Source organism: Heteronotia binoei, chromosome 2, assembly GCF_032191835.1.
Source record: "Heteronotia binoei isolate CCM8104 ecotype False Entrance Well chromosome 2, APGP_CSIRO_Hbin_v1, whole genome shotgun sequence".
In the NCBI taxonomy this organism is placed as follows: domain Eukaryota; kingdom Metazoa; phylum Chordata; class Lepidosauria; order Squamata; family Gekkonidae; genus Heteronotia; species Heteronotia binoei.
The window spans coordinates 54,768,419-54,788,009 of NC_083224.1; the positions used below are offsets into that span (position 1 = coordinate 54,768,419).

At 42.4% G+C, this 19,591-nt stretch overlaps 1 protein-coding gene across 1 annotated transcript in view; it reads left to right on the top strand.

Annotated features, from left to right (window-relative positions):
- SNTA1 (syntrophin alpha 1) overlaps nt 1-18,509 on the top strand; it is a 101,187-nt gene extending 82,678 nt beyond the window's left edge. The window contains exons 3-8 of the mRNA XM_060231003.1: nt 315-510; nt 3,358-3,565; nt 6,278-6,408; nt 13,763-13,959; nt 15,307-15,494; nt 17,622-18,509. Coding sequence (XP_060086986.1) covers nt 315-510; nt 3,358-3,565; nt 6,278-6,408; nt 13,763-13,959; nt 15,307-15,494; nt 17,622-17,714 — 1,013 coding nt within the window. The 3' untranslated portion in view covers nt 17,715-18,509. The remainder of the gene's footprint in view (nt 1-314; nt 511-3,357; nt 3,566-6,277; nt 6,409-13,762; nt 13,960-15,306; nt 15,495-17,621) is intronic.
- Nucleotides 18,510-19,591: the final 1,082 nt, after the last annotated feature.

Genomic DNA, 19,591 nt, shown 5'->3' on the forward strand with positions numbered 1-19,591 from the left:
CCTTCCCAGTATCCTGAGATTCTTTAAATGAGGATGGCAGATTGGATCTGGGACTTTCTGCATGCAGTGCTGTATCACTGTGCCACAATATCTCCCAATTTCAGTCTGCACAGGAAACAGGCAGTGAAAAATCTTTCATGTGAATTTGGGAAACCTGATTGGCCACTCAAGGTGTTCTTGGGAGCTACTCTGCTGTGATTCTTGCTTGTACTTTAGAGCCCAGCTCTAGACAGTGGTTGTAGTGACAGTAACCCATATAGGGTATCTTGCTCTACAGTTAAAATGTTCTTGTGTTCTTTTTTTCTCTTTTCCAGTAAAATACATGAAGGAGATCTCACCCTATTTTAAAAATTCCTCAAGTGGTGCAACTGTAACTTGGGACTCTTCACCTGCCCTTCAGAAGCAAGCCTCACCTGCTCTCTCTCTAAGAGACCTTAAGGAAGGGAAGAACCTCCCACTAAAAATGTGCTATGTATCAAGGAAATGCCTCCCTAATGATCCAGAACACAGGTAATCCAGTCGCCCCACTAAGACCCATGGCCATCTTTGGGCACTTCCATGGGGTTTTAAGTCCTTGTGAGTTCTCTTGGAGGATACTTATACATCTGATACAGAATTCATGCAAGTAACTAGGTAAGGAAGCAGGAGTAAGGTGTCACTCTATTGGTGTGTGCTGCAGACAAAGGAAACAAAACTTAACCACCTTTTGAAGGCTTGAATCCAGCTCTCTGTGTCTGGTGCTCAGATTTACCATCTTTTAATGTCTGTAGTTAAATCTCCAATCTCAAGGCAGTAGAAAGTATTTTAAAATAAAATGCACACACATCGATAAAATTGTGTTTATTTATTCGTAAAATTCTGTCTTTCCTCTTGAACCAAAATACGTTCCTTAGGAAGCCAACAGTAGTAATCCACAGTGCAATGATTTATCAGTTTAAAAATAATCCATCAAAATAACAAAGCAGGGGTCCCCAACCTGTAGGCACCCTTGGAATTCTGACACAGGGTGGTGGGCGCAATCACAAAATGGCTGTCTCAGGAGCCACACACACCCAAAAGAAGGTCCAAGTATAGTAAAGGAGTAATTTAAACACTGCGAAAGAGAAGTAAGATGGAATAAAACCAACACTGTTATGGCAGCTGCCATTGAAGCAATGTTATTTTAATCTGCACAGCCAATTGGATCTTCAGTGGTCAATTGGAAACCATCCTGGGCTCAATTCCCACCTGGTCCCATCAACTTTCTAAAACACTTGGCAGGCATCAGGTAACGTATTGGCAAAGTGTTATAATTTACAGCCAAACATCAAATCAGTAAGTATGATCATATTTAGAGGAAGCAGAAATTTAAAATATTATTAGATGTTGAACAGTGGGAAGGAGGGTTATACAAATAATGCAGAGAAGAATATCACATTTACTGAAAATGAACGCATGGATGAAAGTTTGGTCTCTGTCCTTTGGGGGTGGCGGGGAGAGAGAACCCAGCCACAAGAACCCAATCCTGATCAGAGCTGCAATGCAGTGGAGTCAGCATGTGCCTTTTCAAGTACACTTTGGGGGACAAGATTGCCTGGTCCCACTGCACCAAGGGTCTTGTGGCATGTTTAAATAGCCAAATTCATTGCTAAAATGACATTGTTGTCCACTGGTCAGACTTGAGGACACCATTATGTCAAAGTTGGCCCTGAGGAAGCAGCCAGAGGAAGTGGAGTAAAAGAAGTCTTTCAGAACGAGAATTGCATTTGAAAATATTTGTTATAACTACACACACATAAATAGACATATGACGGGAACTGGGGGAGGATATAGCAGAAGAGAAAATAGAAGTACTGCTTATAGCTAATTCAAGACTCACAAGGGTATTTCTGGTGTTTGTGCTTTTTTTGTAAGGCAAGCCAGAATCCTAAGGTTTATAGGTGAAAATTGACAAAAGCCTCCTTCGTACCAGCCCATGTGTTACATCTGCCATGGAAAGAGGGAGGGTTGTCTTTGACCAATCTGAAAGGGAGGGCTGTATGAAAGCATTCTTTCCCAAAAGGTTCTTCACCTTTAATTCCCTGCTGCACCCTTCAGGTACACAACATTTTCATCAGATGCTCCCATCTGTTTATTTATTAAAGTATTTATATGATACTTACCCCACTGTCCTCCAAGTAACAGACAAACATTTAAAACTATGCAAGAAGAACAATATTATACAAGTTTCCCTCCTTATAAAACTCACACCAAAACACTTGTGCTAGAAGAACAATTGTATGACTCTTATGGAAAACAGCAAATCCAAATACCTTTATTGGCATAGAAATAAAAAGTACAGGATAGCAAATTTACATAGAGTTTCAGCTATAAAAATCAATCAAACATGAAGTACCTTTTGGCTGCCACAACAATCAGGGAGCAAAAATAGCATATGAAGCCCTCCACATCTTCTTGGGACAAGGTATTTCCATATGGTGCAGCAGCCAATGAAAAAGGCAGGGTCCATGTTTGACCAAATGGACAGCTGAATGTGAGAGCCCCTAAGAGGATCTGAGGTGGCAAACAGGATGATAAAAAAGTGAAAAATTAAGACATTAAAATGGCACTCAAGGCAACTTTATATATTTATGCAACATATGCATATGAGCCATACATTTAGTGAGATTGTCTTGTCGGATGGCCATCAGCCAACTTCTTAATGTTAGGTTTGATTCCTATATGCTGTGCGCCACTTTATAAAGGAACTTAGGAGAGAAACCTTTGATCTGGGATTTTATGCTTGGTTCGGATGAGCAGGATAAAACAAATCTCCTTTGCTTTCTATCAGAAGCCATTGCAAGAGGTGGGAATTGGCCACCTAAAATCCCAAATGCTCACATTTGCTCCTCTCAAACTTCTGAGTGTCCCCTGCCAAGATTTGTAAGTTGCCCCTGTTAAGAATCTCTGGTTGAGCCCAATCAGCTATCTCCATGTGGATTTTGCACTCAGAGTTGTATGCAGGGCTAGCAGCAAGGAAGATGTGCAAAGATTAGACTGCACTGGTATCCTGGGCAGTATAGACCAATGGTGTCAGACTGGGGGAAAATACCCTGCATTTGATCCATTGAGTATGTACTGGGCTTCACTCTTCTTCACGAAAGGCAAGTTGGCCTTTCTTACATGTAAGCAGCAAAAGGGTTTCCATTTAGAAGTGCATAGACCTAGAATTCTCTAGTTTGTCCTGGACACCTGGTTCAGATCATATCTTCAGGAAGGACCTTTGTGAAACTGGAACTTGCAATGCAGGAGTGGGGAAGGCTGCAAGCTGCTTTAACAGCAATCCCATGGCTGCCCATCAAGGTTTCTGTCTCATGTTAAGTAGGCTTCTTCATGCAGGTACCTGGAAGTGTGCTCAGCAGATGGGCGGATTCCCTTGTTTCTTCGGGCGAAGGATGAAGTGTCTGCCCAGACATGGTTCAATGCCATCCACAGCAACATCAGTGCCCTGTTGCCCAGAGTCAAAGATGAGCTGCGAGTCTTGCAGTCTGGAGGTGGCATGGCTGGAGGCAGAGACATCAAGCACGTTGGCTGGCTCACAGAGCAGGTACTGCTGGCTTCCTACTTTGCGTGTGGTGAATTGCACTGATCCCAGTGAGGAAAAGCTAACACCTACCAAGCACAGACGTGGGAAGGAACTCAATCTCCCTGTGTTATTTGCCAACAAGTTTATGATCAAATTATGCCACAGTGTATGTATTTCCTCTATTTGCATGTTATCTGGAGCAGTGACTCTCCTAGTTGCCTGTTGCTTTCAGGCAAGGATGACTTAGGACAATTGGTTTGCTGTTTTTTATTGCACAGGTGGGATGAGAAGTGTTTCTGGGGATTTTTAATTTTCATGTTCTGAATTAGCAAGGCTGATTTGAAGGATTGTAGAATTTTGTGTGTTGTTCAAAAAGTGGTGTGATAATGGTTGGCACAGGCTTGTCAGTCTGATTTTTAGCCTGCCTTTCCTCAAAGGAGCTCTGGATGGCATCCATGATTCACCCCTCCTCTAATTTATCTTCACAGCAACTCTGTAATGTAGATTCTAACTGGCCCAAGGTCAGTAGGCTTCATGGCCGAGTTGGAATTTGAACCCAGATCTTCAGGGCCCTAGTCTACCACACTAACCATAACATCACACTGGCTGTCAATGCAGAGACAAACAGGAACAGGAAACTAGCATTTCATGTCCCATCAGGCTGTCAGCTGAGGCAAATTCTGCCCTTCCCCCCTGCCTTCACTTCTACTGAGGGAGGAGCTCCAGAAATGGTCATATCAGAAGATGAAAGCTTGCTTTCTCAGTGAAGTATAAAAGATGAGCAAGCTTTATCAAACCTATCATTATGTTATTTCCTTCCCTTGACTAGTATGTAATTAGTTAATTTCAACAATATAACATAGTCATATAATTTCTTTAACAAATTGATTTATAGGTAGAGTGTGGAACTTCCTAATGCTTAGCATGGCATATTCTCTCAACTGCTATTGTGAATGTCTAGCATTTATGGGGGGAAATGAACAGTCTTTCAAACTGGGGAGCCAGTTTGGTGTAGTGGTTAAGTGTGCAGATTCTTATCTGGGAGAACCAGGTTTGATTCCCCACTCCTCCACTTGCACCTGCTGGAATGGCCTTGGGTCAGCCATAGCTCTGGCAGAGGTTGTCCTTGAAAGGGCAGCTGCTGTGAGAGCCCTCTCCAGCCCCACCTACCACACAGGGTGTGTGTTGTGGGGGAGGAAGGTAAAGGAGATTGTGAGCCACTCTGAGACATTTTGGAGTGGAAGGCGGGATATAAATCCAATATCTTCTTCTTCTTTCTTATTATATCTCCAGCAAATTGGGTCATAGGTATTTGTTATATATTATGAAGAGCTGCTGGAATTGGTCAATTATGGCATCTAGCGTTGATGTTTTGTAAAAATAATAATAATCATCCTATAAGGATAAATTTACAATAGACAATGTTTTTAGAAGAAAGAATCAGAAAAAAGGAAGATAAGTGAATAGAACCTTCCATTATTTCAGTATTTAATGTTTCTGTATTAAATTCCATATTCTTGTTTAGTAGCATGTTTCCAGCAATTCTGATTTCTAAAAGGCCCCCCACTCCCTCTTTCTTATCTGAAGATAATTTTCTCTGAAGATGCATGTTCCTAAAAGAACGTCAGTGTGTCCACTGACTGTAGCTTGACATCTGTCTCATTTGTGGAAATTATATGCAAAAATCACTGGTGGCCTTCTGTCACAGTTTATTTCTGCTGAGTCTCCCAGTGCTGAACAAAACACCCACTCTTTGCTCCAGACCGCTTGGCCTCATTTACAGACAGTAGTCAAAGTACTGCATACATAGAGACCTGCTTCATCTCAAGAATGTTCCTCAAGTGCAATTATTGTTTCTGTCACTCTTCAGAGCATGAAGAGCTAGAACAGTTCCCTGTCTCATTTGATCAAATTGAATAAGTTGCTGTAGGAATCCAAAAACAAAAAAGGACTTTTACAACAATTTAAACAGCTGTTGTAGCATCACATTTTGTGGGGACAGGGAATATTTCATTAGATACAGATGAAGTGGGACAGGAAGATGTTATGGGAAAGCAGTGCACGCTGTGGTAATGTATGAATCCGGTCTAAGTGTAGGCCATCAATATTCGCGTGTCTGCCTACGGCCATCTCCTTTTGTGAGTGATTCACCAGAAGAATCTAAATGACTGCTCTGTCAGCTACCAGTACGCCATCCTCTGCCATTTTGATCTGTTGTAGAGCTGTGTGCTGGCACCACAATTTAGGATTCTCTCTCCCCCTCCCAAGACCATATATTTCATTCAGATAGATATAGAAGGCAGAGAGAAGAATCTTTGATACAAGCTAGCATTTGAAGTTTCATTTTATTCTGGAGTGCAGTTTGATTCTGTTTTACCAGCTTGGATGCAGTTTTCTGGTTTTATTTCAAGTTCTTTTGTGGACAGCGCGCTGTGTTTTGTAATCATGTTTACTGTCTCATGTTGAAGCCACTCTCAGCTCTTTTTTGAAAGGCAGGAGAGTTTATAAAATCCTTAAAATAATGAACCCATCCATTCAGATGCCATTCATTCCAACTTGAATCACTCCCAAGCGATCCAGGACGTAACAAGATGCCTCCTATCAAATGCATTTCCTGCCAGGTGGCAGCCAAGCTCAACATCTGCTTATAGTGGCTTTGTGGCCAGATTTGTCAAGCTGGACATCACTGTCTGCTCTGAGTTTCTGTGACTGTGTTAGCCTTTTGGTTTGCAGCTCCCTGGGGATGGAACAAAGAACATCCTTGCCGTCCTCACAGAGAAGGAGCTTCTCTTCTACAACATCTTCCCACAAAGCAGGGATGCCTTGAATAAGCCCATGCACAGTTTCCCTCTCATAGCTACCAGGTAAGACAAACTATCATGCGGAACATGCATGTTTCTGTGTTTTTACCGTTAGTCTCTGTTGGCTGGATGTGGAAAAGACCCTTTCTAAGTAGCTGATGGTGTAAGTAGTAACATCACAGCAAGTCCCCCTTAACAGTAACTCTAGTCCTTTTCCACAGCACAGATCTTAATCCTCTGACTGCACCATTGCTGAGACTGTACTGATGCAGCTTATATAGCCTTGGAGCCACCAGGGTACTTCCATGGGCAGAAGAGTTTCTGCCCAAAGAGCGTGACTTTTTCACTTCCCATGTTCTGCTGTAGCCCAGAATGCATGCCAAAGTGCTGCTTCAGAAGCACACTCTTGCAAAATAGCCCTCCTTTCAGGCTGCGGATCCACATAGCAAGCCAATGTATATTTTACAATATGTATAACTATGTGCATGCAGTTTCCATTTAGCTGGACTTAAAAACGCTTGGTTATTTGAATCCATTTCCAGAGTAAAGTGATGACTCCAAGGCAAAGTGAGTTGCTGAGAGAAATCTATTGGGTTAATTATTCTGCAAGGTGTGGACCTAAAAGTCTGATAATTACTTCATAGAAGTATACTGGAAGGAGGGGAGGAATCCATCTTTCTACCCCAGTTCACTGTGAGAACAAGCTGCTGTGTGTGGCTGGAATTTTAATGATTTCTTAATATTAATTATTTTATCCAGATTTTATGATATGATTATTTTATAAGTCAGGGATAAAGTAGTTATAGAAGAATAAAATAAAGAAGGAAAATGATAGAGCATTCTGAAACCGAATCTTCACCAAGAGATCTTTTTAAAAGCGAACACCCAAGCATATTTTCCATTACAAGAAACCAGCTGGATGGATTTTGCTTTCATGGTTAAGACTTCTTATAATGGGTGAATTCACACATTGCACTCAATGTAGCATCAGACACTCACAGGTCCATGAGAAGCATGTCTATGCCAAATATGTTTGCAAGTATGTGTTTGCCATATTCTCTCATTTTCAATGCACACACTGAAAAAAATATAGGTGTGTGCCTGCAGATACCTTGTCTCACTACCTGTTAATGTTCTTTGAGGGGTGAACAAACATGTAGACAAAGGGGACCCAATAGATGTGGTTTACCTTGACTTACAGAAAGCTTTTGATAAAGTTCCTCATCAAAGTCTCCTAAGTAAGCTCAAGAGTCAAAAGGTAAAAGGACAAGGCCTCTTGTGGATCAAAAACTGGCTGAGTAATAGGAAGCAGAGAGTGAGTATAAATGGGCAATTTTCACAGTGGAGGGTAGTAAGCAATGGGGTACCGCGGGGCTCAGTACTAGGTCCAAGGCTTTTTAACTTGTTCATTAATGATTTGGAATTGGGAGTAAGCAGTGAAGAAACTAAATTTGTGGATGATGCTAAATTGTTCAGGGTGGTGAGAACCAGGGAAGATTGTGAGGCACTCCAAAGGGACCTGTCGAGGCTGAGCGAGTGGGCGTCAACTTGGCAAATGAGGTTCAGCGTGGCCAAATGCAAAGTAACGCACATTGTGGCCAAAAATCCAAACTATAAATACACGTTGATGGGGTCCGAACTGGCAGAGATTGACCAAGAGAGAAATTTTGGAGTCATGGTAGATAACTCACTGAAAATGTCGAGACAGTGTGTGACTGCAATAAAAAAGGTCAACACTATGCTAGGGATTATTAGGAAGCGAATTGAAAACAAATCAGCCAGCATCATGATGCCCCTGTTTAAATCAATGGTACAGCCTCATTTGGTGGAATACTGTGTATAGTTCTGGTCACCACACCTCAAAAAAAGTTATAGCATTGGAAGAAGTGCATAAAAGGGCAACGAATTATTAAAGGGTTGGAACACTTTCCCTATGAAGAAAGGTTAAAACATTTGGGACTCTTTAGCTTGGAGAAATGATGACTGAGGGGTGACATGATAGAGGTTTACAAGATTATGCATGGGATAGAGAAGGCAGAGAAAGAAGTACTTTTCTCCCTTTCTCACAATACAAGAACTTGTGGGCACTCAATGAAATTGCTGAGCAGTCGGTTTAAAATGGATAAAAGGAAGTACTTCTTCATCCAAAGTGTGATTAACTCATGGAATTCAATGCCACGGGAGGTAGTGGCAGCTACAAGCATGGGCAACTTCAACAGGGGATTAGATAAACATATGGAGCATAGGTCCAAAGTATAGATGGAACTCTGTCTGAGGCAGTGATGCTCTGTATTCTTGATGCTGGAGGGAGGCAACAGTGGGAGGGATTCTGGTGTCCTGGTCTCACTGATGGACCTCCTGATGGCACCTGTTTTTTTTTTTTTTGGCCACTGTGTGACAGAGTGTTGGACTGGATGGGCCATTGGCCTGATCCAACATGGATTCTGTTATGTTCTTATATGTTATCTGGTCTGAATTCTGTACTGCCATATTGAAGCCGGGTAAGGAATTGTCTTCCTGGTCTGATTGGGCTTTGCCTTCCCCTGTAGAATGTGGATTCATTGCCTTCTTCCAAGGAGTTTTCTTTCCAGGAATTGACAGAGCTTGCCTGTGGCACTCTGTAGTCTGGTTTGATGTGTGTTATTTAATCTGCAAAATACAGTTATATGAAGGATATTACTTGGGGAGAGGCAACTGGACTTGAGAACCTGGGTCCATCCAGCCACAGGCTTCTGTAAGGAGCATCAGTTCTATATCTAGCAAAGTTAACAGGCAGCAGCAGCTTGTTTCCTTAAAAGATCAGAAGAAATTGGAATTGCTTTTTGTGAAGTTTTTGTAAAGTTCTGCTGCCCTCTTCTGACAAAGGCCTGAAAATGGGCTCCAGGTGCTTAAAAACAGGCAGCAGAAATAGGAAGAGTTTTTTTAAGGTAAAATGACTCTTGATATATTACTAAGGCCTGCAGCTTTGCAGTGTGGTTAGAGAGCACCCCTATATGGCCTGGGACCTGCCTACCTGAAGGACCGTCTCTCCCCATACGTTCCCCAGAGAGTACTGAGGTCTGGGATGCAAAACCTTCTCACCATCCCCGGGCCCAAAGAAGTCCGTCTCAAGACAACCAGAGACAGGGCCTTTTCTACAATGGCCCCCACATGGTGGAACCAGCTGCCAGAAGAGGTGAGGGCCCTGCGGGATCTTACTCAGTTCCGCAGGGCCTATAAGACAAGCCTCTTCCGGTTAGCCTACGCCTGACTAGATAAATGTAGCTTATCAGACTTCAGTGAAATATACTGTATAGTTTTAACGTTAAGATTTTAAGGTTTTTAGGTTTTAAACGCTTCGACTTTTTAAAATGTAATAACTTTGCACTCTGTTTATTGTTTTATCGTTTGTTGTGAGCCGCCCTGAGCCATTTTGTGGGAAGGGCGGGATATAAGTCATAGAATAAATAAAATAAATAAATAAAAATAAATTACACAGGAATAATTGATGTTAGAAATGGGTATGATCCCTCCAAACTAATTAATCCACATTTCTAAATCTGGCCTGAACTCAATCGTGTTGCTGAATTTAAAAATAATAATAATTGGTCAGAGTCACTTGTAGCACAATTAGCGCTGCCCCCCACCCACCAATTATCGCTAGCATCACATTAGGATAGTAGCAAAATGTCCAATAAACTCATGGAAGAGCCAAAATCAGGTCTAAATTCATACCTCCACCTGTTCAGGTAAAGGTCCAAAGGGAGTCTTTGTGCCTAGAAAGGTCTTCATGACAGGGAGTTGCCAGTTTCCAGTGCTAAAGAGATTGGGTTGGTCGACTGACTGGACAAAAAAGTTTTGGTTAAGAACATAAGAGAAGCCATGTTGGATCAGGCCAATGGCCCATCCATTCCAACACTCTGTGTCACACAGAGGCCAAAAAAATTATATATATATATATATATATATATATATATATATATACACACACACACACACACACACACACACATATACACACTGGCTAATAGCTACTGATGGACCTCTGCTCCATATTTTTATCTAACCCCCTCTTGAAGCTGTCTATGCTTGTAGCCGCCACCACCTCCTGTGGCAGTGAATTCCATATGTTAATCATCCTTTGGGTGAAGAAGTACTTCCTTTTAACCTGACTGCTCAGCAATTTCATTGAATGCTCACGAGTTCTTGTATTGTGAGAAAGGGAGAAAAGTACTGCTTTTTCTACTTTCCCCATCCCATGCATTATCTTGTAAATCTCTATCATGTCACCCTGCAGTCGACGTTTCTCCAAGTTAAAGAACCCCAAGCGTTTTAACCTTTCTTCATAGGGAAAGTGTTCCAACCCTTTAATCATTCTAGTTGCCCTTTTCTGCACTTTTTCCAATGCTATAATATCCTTTTTGAGGTGCGGTGACCAGAATTGCACACAGTATTCCAAATGAGACTGCACCATCGATTTATACAGGGGCATTATGATACTGGCTGATTTGTTTTCAATTCCCTTCCTAATAATTCCCAGCATGGTGTTGGCCTTTTTTTATTGCAATCGCACACTGTCGATATTTTCAGTGAGTTATCTACCACAACCCCAAGATCTCTCCCTTGGTCAGTCTCTGCCAGTTCACACCCCATCAACTTGTAATTGTAGCTGGGATTCTTGGCCCCAATATGCATTACTTTGCACTTGGCCACATTGAACCTCATCTGCCACGTTGACGCCCACTCACCCAGCCTTTGGTGTGCCTCACAATCCTCTCTGGTTCTCACCACCCTGAACAATCTAGTGTCATCTGCAAACTTGGCCACTTCACTGCTCACTCCCAACTCCAAATCATTTATGAACAAGTTAAAAAGCATGGGACCCAGTAGTGAGCCCTGCGGCACCCCACTGCTTACCGTCCTCTACTGGGAAGACTGCCCACTTATACTCACTCTCTGCTTCCTATTAATTAGCCAGTTTTTGATCCACAAGAGGACCTGTCCTTTTACTCCATGACTATCGAGTTTTCTAAGGAGCCTTTGATGAGGAACTTTATCAAAAGCTTTCTGGAAATCAAGGTAAACAACATCTGTTGGGTCTCCTTTGTCCACATGTTCATTCACCCCCTCAAAGAACTGTAACCGTTAGTTATTGCTTATGGGTTCCTAAAGCAGCAGCATTATTAGAACAACATGAAACATATTTTTTATCATCACCTGGTATGATATAGATGCAAATTACAAAACTAGATATGTCAACTGTTGTAAGGCAATGAATGCACTTAAAATCAAATTTTATGACAGTATTAGAGAAATTTTGCATAAATGTGAGTTTCATTGAACAGTCTGTCTCATAAGAGCATAAGAAGAGCCCTGCTGGATCAGACCAGTGGTCCATCTAGTCCAGCATCATGTCTCACACAATGGCCAACCAGTTCCTTTGGAGGGCCAACAACAGGGCATAGAAGCTAAGACCTAGTTCTGGGATTCAGAGGCTTCATGCCTCTGAACATGGAGGTTCCTCTCTGTCACCATGGCTTTTTTTTCTTGGTGCACCAGGGCAAGCCTAAAATTGTATTTTAAAAAACCTAAATTAGTTCACTGGAAAGCAAATACAGCCATTAAAACTTAAAAGGAGGATTGGAAAAGCAGCTGTAAAGGGCGCAGTGACAACTAGTGACTAGTAAGCGGAGCTTTGCTGTGCTGCTGAGTCTACCTTTGACTGTTGCATGGATAGTGGCCAAGCAGCCTGCTTTTGCTAATCATAGACATGAAAATGAAATAAGAAGGGGAAGCTGCCATCTACACAGCGGAGTTCCTGGCTTCACAAAACACTTGACAACATTTGACCGAGATCACATAATAGTCAAGTTGACAGTTTTTGTCCTGTTAATTGACTCATGTGACAATCTGATACAGAGAAAGCCAATACATGCACACTTTGTAAGTTTAGCACATATGTTCAGAACACAGGTGAGCCCATGGAGGTAAAAAATGGGCACAGGAAGCATTCCATGTCTCCACCTCACACACATATTAAGATTCTTCGCAAGACTGTTGATATGGGTATCTCAGAAATTTCATTGCCCTAGTCCAGGTGTTTTTTTTTTTCTTTTTGGCTGCTCAGTTGCATTGTCTTTCTTTGTGCATAATTATGTGCATCACAACATTTCAGGAGAAAGATGGCTGTGAATGGTTATTGTGGTGGAGAGGCATAGAAGTTGCTATGCTATGCTCAGCATGGAGCTGTTGAAGTTATGAACAGTGCCACAGTGACCTCTGGTGGCCATTATTGCACATAACTGGAGTGACAATAACAGAAAGCAAAATAATAAAATTGAAGCTTCAGCTATGAGCCGTTTCAGACATTACACAGCAACAAATGTGGACTGTGTGCACTATTTTCAGGCAAATGTTCCTCTGCAATGGATGTGTTGCCAAGCATATGTTTGTTGCATTTACACTTAACAAAAACTTTCTAAGGTGTGCTCCTAAATAAGTGAAATTTGCCAAGAAGACTGTAAAAGTAGCATAGATTCATGGGTTGGTTAAACATTGACAGGATGCTAAGGTGAAGCTGAAGCCAGGGGGTTTACAACAGCATATTTGCTGTACCGGAATCTATGTGATTTCAGGAATCACAGAGGCTCTATGTTCAGCTTTACCTCAGGGGCAGTGAGTCCTCTGGCCACTCAGCCCACAGACTGTCCCATCAGAGAGATAACTCCGAACAGGGTTGGGCTTTACTTGAAAGCCACAGATTTCAGCTGCTCACAAGGGAGTGTTGCAGCCTCGAAAGGGCAGGTGTGAGAGAGGATGGAGGTACTCTGGATCTGGGTTGCCAATAAATGTTCTATGCCTTCAAGAGTTTCTTACCACGAAGCATTATGCCAGGAGCAGTTGTACCTAAGCAAAGCAGCCTTGTCTTGAACAGAATCTGGAAGCTAGGCTGCCATCTTCATGAAACACCCAAACTCACTGTTGGTCTCCAGATTCACACTGAATTGTTCTAAAGATGTAGCCATGTTTACCTAATGGCTCTGATTATATATAGAATACCATAAAATCAGATGATTGGTAAATCAGAGAGATAGAAGTATGTTACTTAGCATTTGTACAGTACTTTCAGTGTTCAAAGTGCTTCACACACAGTATTTTATGTGCAGTTCCTGCAACAGGCCTGTAAGGTAGACTAGTGTTATTTCCATAGAGCAGTTAGTAGCAGAGTGCTTGCCCAAGACCATGTAGAGTATTTGTAGAAAAGGCAGATTTGAACTTTGGACGTCCCAGATCATACCCATTCTTTTAGCCACTAAGCTGCACCATGTGCATTTCTGAGTATTCATACACCACCCTTTTATCCTGAAGTGGATCTCCAGAGTGGTTATTTGTTTGTGGGTTTCACATTGAAAGTGCCTTTCTTTCCCATCCTCTACAGGCTGGTGCACTCTGGCCCATCCAAGGGCTCTCATCTCTATGACACTGAGCTCTCATTTGCATTACGGACTGGAACCAAAAAAGGCGTGGAGACACATCTGTTCAGTGTGGAGACTCACCGGGACTTGGCCACATGGACAAGGATACTAGTGGATGGATGCCACAATGCAGCTGAGTGTATCCAGGAAGTGTCAACAGGTCAGAAGGCAAACAGCAGTTGGTATTTGAGGACTGGTGGTTGACATAAACATTAGGGGCTTTTTGCATGGGCGCTTTCCCATTCTACTTTTTTACACTGTCTTAGAACTATATTGACCTAATTTACAATGGGGATAATGGTTCCAGATTTGCTGCTGGTACTGAGTTCACTGAGAAGTACATTATAAACCAAGATCTGACCACATCTGCTGGCAGCAGTAAGAATTAGAGATCTCAGGCTCAAGTTACCGGGTGCTATTAATCTTGGCTTTCCAGCCTCTATTTGTGCAATTCTCAATGGTCTGTAGAACTCTTTCTCTTAATAGTTTAACCAATCAGCATAGTTACAGACAGGTTTACATACACAGGAGACTAGATTTGCAGTCTAGTAAAAACAAGCAGTTGTTTCTAACTTCCAACTTGCTTAAAATAAAAATAAGGCAAGCAATTGTGTGATCTGTAACAAATGCAAGTTGTTCCTGGAGTCAGATATCAATTCTTTCTCTGTTTCCCAAGCAAAGAGGCAGTCTGGTTATTCAGTCAGTGCTGATCTTTGGGCTGTGAGCCAGTATCAGCAAATCTTCACACAAAAAAAAGAGTTTGTTTAGTAACAAGACCTTTTGTTCAAAGGGAAGCTAACAAAAGAACGAAACAGTGGGGTGCCTAGGAAGGCTGTAGTTTCATGTATCTAGGGATGCTCTCAGGCCCATTCTGAGATGCCTTAAAGTAACTGTCATGAAAAGCTTAGCACAAGAGTGGTGTCTTGACAAGCCCATCAAGAACATAAGGAGAAGTATGTCTAAATTTGTTCCTGCAAGCAGAAACACATTTGGGGTTGACTCAAAGAAGTGCTGATTAATAGTGAAGAAAAGTAATTATTTGACTCTCTGGTGCCAGGCAAAAGCAACTAGAGACAGGAGCCCATTTTATAACATCCATTCATGATTAGTTTTTTGGGAAATCTTATGTCTTGCAGTGCAATCCTAAGCAGAACTGCGCACTTCTGATCACTGACCTCTGTAACTCAACCAAAATGTAATATTTTGTACATTGCCCAGAGCCCAGCAGTATTAAGGACTGGGCAATTCACAACTTTTGATTATGATGATGGCAATGAAGCACTGGGTGTATTCTAGGAATCAGCTCATGCAAGATGATGTGAGATCCTCAGGTCTTCTTTAGTGCACAGCAGTAGACACAGGAGTTCGTTGGTCAGGCCTGAAAACTAGTGCCCCGCTTTTTGTCATCCCCTTCCAGCACAGCCAGTTTCTGCAGCTGAACAGTAGCCTCCTCTCTAGAAGGGTTAGATAATAACCCTCTTCTCCTGACATTCTCTTTTTCTCCCAGCATGCACGTGGAATGGGAGAGACTGCACATTGTCCATCCACATCGACAAAGGCTTCACCATCTCCGCCCTGGAGCCAGGCCTCACCAAAGTCATCCTTCTGCAGCAGCCTTTTGAAAGGCTTCAGATGTCCTCCGATGATGGGGCCAAGATGCTTTACTTGGACTTTGGCAGCTCAGAAGGAGAGATTGTGAGTTCCCTTTTGACTTCTCCCTTCTTGTGATTCTTGTCTTCCCTGCTTTTTCACTAGGTTCCTAGAGAAGTGATGTGAGATGTTTTCAGTAGGAAACAAGATCTGTACACCCCTCCCAGGGGCATTTCAGAGGACTAAAGAAGGGAGATTCCAGTGCTGAAAGGGGTGACTTGAGAAGTTTGCTACTAGACTGAGGAAAGTAAGCATTTGGAATTCTAGGATGAAAGGGGCAGAATAGTAAAATGGCTCTGAGTTTAACTAGGAGGTCCCTGAGACATGAGCCTTTTGAAGTGGAAAGGCTGGGATGAAGCCATCATGTTCAGTGTGACAGGATCAGACCTGTCTTGTTGCAGGAGAAGATCTCGGAATTGCAGAAGGAGGCCAAGTGCAAAAGTGGTTGATGACTTCTGGGGAAGATCTTAGTTTCAGATGAGGTAGTGATCTGAAATGCCCTAAAGGGCTATACATAGCTTGCAAATATCAGCAGAGAGAAAAGAGCTCTGTTGAAAGGAACTTCTAGGGACACGTTGCAATATCAAAGAAATGGAGTGTCACCTAGCCCATCATTCTGAATTCTAGCTGGCAAAAATTCAGACCTTCTGTACAAATCCATGTTTTTTTCCAAGTCACTCAACGGTACCTATGACAGCATGTACTTTGCTTTGTGTGTGTATGTGTATACACACCTTGTGTGACTTAAAGAAGTATGATGTTAGTACCTGGTAAATAATTGCATCTTGCTGGTAGTGGGGGGAAATAGGGCCTATAAGGCAAAAGCTGAAAAACCAGAAGGGATCTGGAGAAATGTTGGGTTGGTGTTTTTTTTAGTGACTGTGTATAGGGATTGAGTCCGTGACCTTCCTGATGGAGCTTTATCCCTGCCTCTTTGCCCTCGCTTCAGTTCTCCAACTTTTTCTGTTCACTTTCCTCTCTGCCCATCAATGAGGAATAACAAAATTGTGAAAGCAAGAAAAATTATGCGAAGTGAAGCTGTGCATGGAGATACTCAGGGCTTTTTTTGTAGCAGGAACTCCTTTGCATATTAGGCCGCACACCCCTGATGTAGCCAATCCTTCAAGAGCTTACAGGGCTGTTAGTACAAGGCCTACTGTAAGCTCCAGGAGGATTGGTTACATCAGGGGTGTGTGGCCTAATCTGCAAAGGAGTTCTGGCTACAAAAAAAGCCCTGCAGAAACTGCAGAAGGTAGTCGAAGCAGATGGTTAAAATGAAGAATGTTTCTTAAGTTCAAAACATTGGCGAGGACAGTGTTGTTCTAGACCAGGGTTCTCAAACATGCAATTCAGGGGCCGAATAAGGCCCCTGAAGAGCTCCTATCAGGCCCCCGAGCAACTGGCTGTCATCTGCTTCCTTCTCCCTATATCTTGCTTCCTTCTGCATCACAGCTTGCTTTGCCAGGCTTGCTCAATTGCACAGGAGCTACAGAGCAAAACCTCTATTTTCTCCATTGGCTGAGACTCCTCCCTTGGGGAGAAACTGCTTGCTTTCCCAGGCTCTCTCAGTTGCACAGCAGAGCTACTAAGCCGAGCCTCTCTTCCTTCTGTTGGCTTAAAGCACCTTTAAGTCTTAAGCATGCTATATAGATACATATAGATATATATTGTCTGTGTTCTTTATAAAATTTATATCTCTGCTGCCTGATCTTAAATAGGTACACACATGGCCCAGCCCAACACAGTCTGGCCCAACCAAACATGGCCCAGCCCAACAAGGTCTCTTTTATGTCAGATCCAGCCCTGATAACAAATGAGTTCGACACCCCTGTTCTAGACTCTCTCATGGTTTGATGCCCTTGGTCTGTCTCGTTGGAGCAAATCAGTCTACAGCATATTATTTCTATTTTTACCTAGGGCTGCTTCTCTCATAGTCATTTGTGAAGTTGTTTTCTAGGATCCCTGACCTTCTCACATATTGGAGAACAACTTAAACCAGTATATTGTCTGCCACCCTTTGGGACTGTATAATGGACCACTACCGCTTTCTATAGTTGCTAACTATTTTTTACACAAACACCTGTAGTTAGAGGCCAATTTCTAGGAGATGCAGGCAGGTGAAATGCTCTGAATGTACCACTCTTGATTTATCAGTGTTTTCTTTCATTGCAGCAACTAGATCTTCATTCCTGCCCCAAAACCATTGTCTTCATCATCCACTCATTCCTTTCTGCCAAAGTGACCCGGCTTGGGTTGTTGGCATAGGAACAAGCAGGAAAGCCTAAAGAGAGAGCCAAGACTTCTTGAGATCTATGCACTATGGCCATTAATTCAATGGCTGAAGCAAAATTTAGACTGGACTGGAGCAAGGAGAGCTGGTGTAACGCATTAATAGCCAAAGGACTTCTGAGACAGCTGATGGAAATACATGGAAGTACATCTGTGTATGCCAAGCCCAGGACTGGACAGCCGAGGCAATAAGATTTCCGTAGGAAAATGTCCATCACTAATTTGGAAGATCTGAGACAGCTAAGGATGTCATATTTCTGTTTCATTTTGTTGTCACATTAGTGCCTTGAAGATGCTATTTTATATATGGGGGGGGGGAATCTGTTTGTATCAAGGTTTTATATTTATATCACTCTGTTTATGAACCTTAAAGAATGCTGACCTGGTGTTTTTTGTTCCATATTTTAACACCAGTTTAGTTGCACAAAAGTGGTAGATTAAGACAGATTTCTTCATTCTCTACAAAGCATAAAGTCTGGAAATACTGTGAGCCATTTCTCTGACATGTGACAGACACATTAGAAAAGTAGCTGTGGATTTACCAGTTTATCCAAACTATGTAGATAGTCACAGAAGCCATAATTTTAAAATTGATCAGGAATTTTTTTTGCTAACTCTTGGCCTTTGATTTTATTTCTCATATATATATGCTTTAACAGGAGGTGCTCTTGAGAAGGGGAAACAATTAGTTCTATGAGCTAAAACTTCTTGCATGAAAGTATCTTTATTATTTTGTTTTCCTTTTTTGTGAAATAAATACAGATTACTACAGATGCCTAAAGCCATTTATTTCCAGTATGTTTTCACAACAAATTTTGACATAAGCCCAGTGAAGCTCCAATTTGCCAAAATGCATCCCAACAGTAGCTTTCTTGACTTCCATTCTTTGCTCTTCTGGTCTTCATTTGGATATGGAGGAAGACTTGGTTGTTGGTGCTCATCATGAGCCCTGATCTGGATATCCCAGGCTTGCCCGACCTCATCAGAGGGAGGGACAGTGGCTCAGTGGTAGAGCACCTGCTTGGTAAGCAGAAGGTCCCAGGTTCAATCCCTGGCATTTCCAACTAAAAAGGGTCCAGGCAAGTAGGCGTGAAAAACTTTAGCTTGAGACCCTGGAGAGCTGCTGCTAGTCTGAGGAGACAATACTGACTTTGATGGGCCGTGGGTTCGATTCAGTATAAGGCAGCTTCGTAGTTCATTGGAAACTAAGCAGGATCACCCTTGGCTAGTATTTGGATGGGCAACCTTCAGTAAACACCAGGGTCATGGCACAGAGACAGGCAATGGCAAACCACCTCTGAAACATCTCTTGCCTTAGTTTGCCACCTGCTGGTGCATAACACAAAAAAAGCTAGAACAGTCTTAGGATCTCCTGGCTATACTACACACACTGCCATACGATAATTATTAATTACTAAGAATAAGGCCCATTATGGGAACAAATACAATGGGCTCTAGAAACTGACTCTGGTTCAGTGCCCTGGCTTTGGACATTCAGCATCAATTTGCTGTGGTGTTGTACCATGACAATGATCACTCAGATGCTAAAGCTCAGCATTCCTTTCATCTGCAGTACATTGTTGTTTGTGACATGATCTATCTTTTTTGGCCTGGTATGGTTGTGTTATGGTGTACCATAGAATATGCACTTCACAGCAGCCATTTTCTGTAGGGAAAGTGATCTGACTTCAGCTTTCCATCTCCTCCCCGCTCCCTGCAGCCTCTACCTAGGAAAAGTACAGTCTTTGTCTGCAGTGAGGACCAAAACAGCTTACATAATTCTCCTCTCCCACTTTTGATATGCCAAACAACCCTGTGGTTAGGCTGAACATCTGTGACAAGTCTGAAATCAC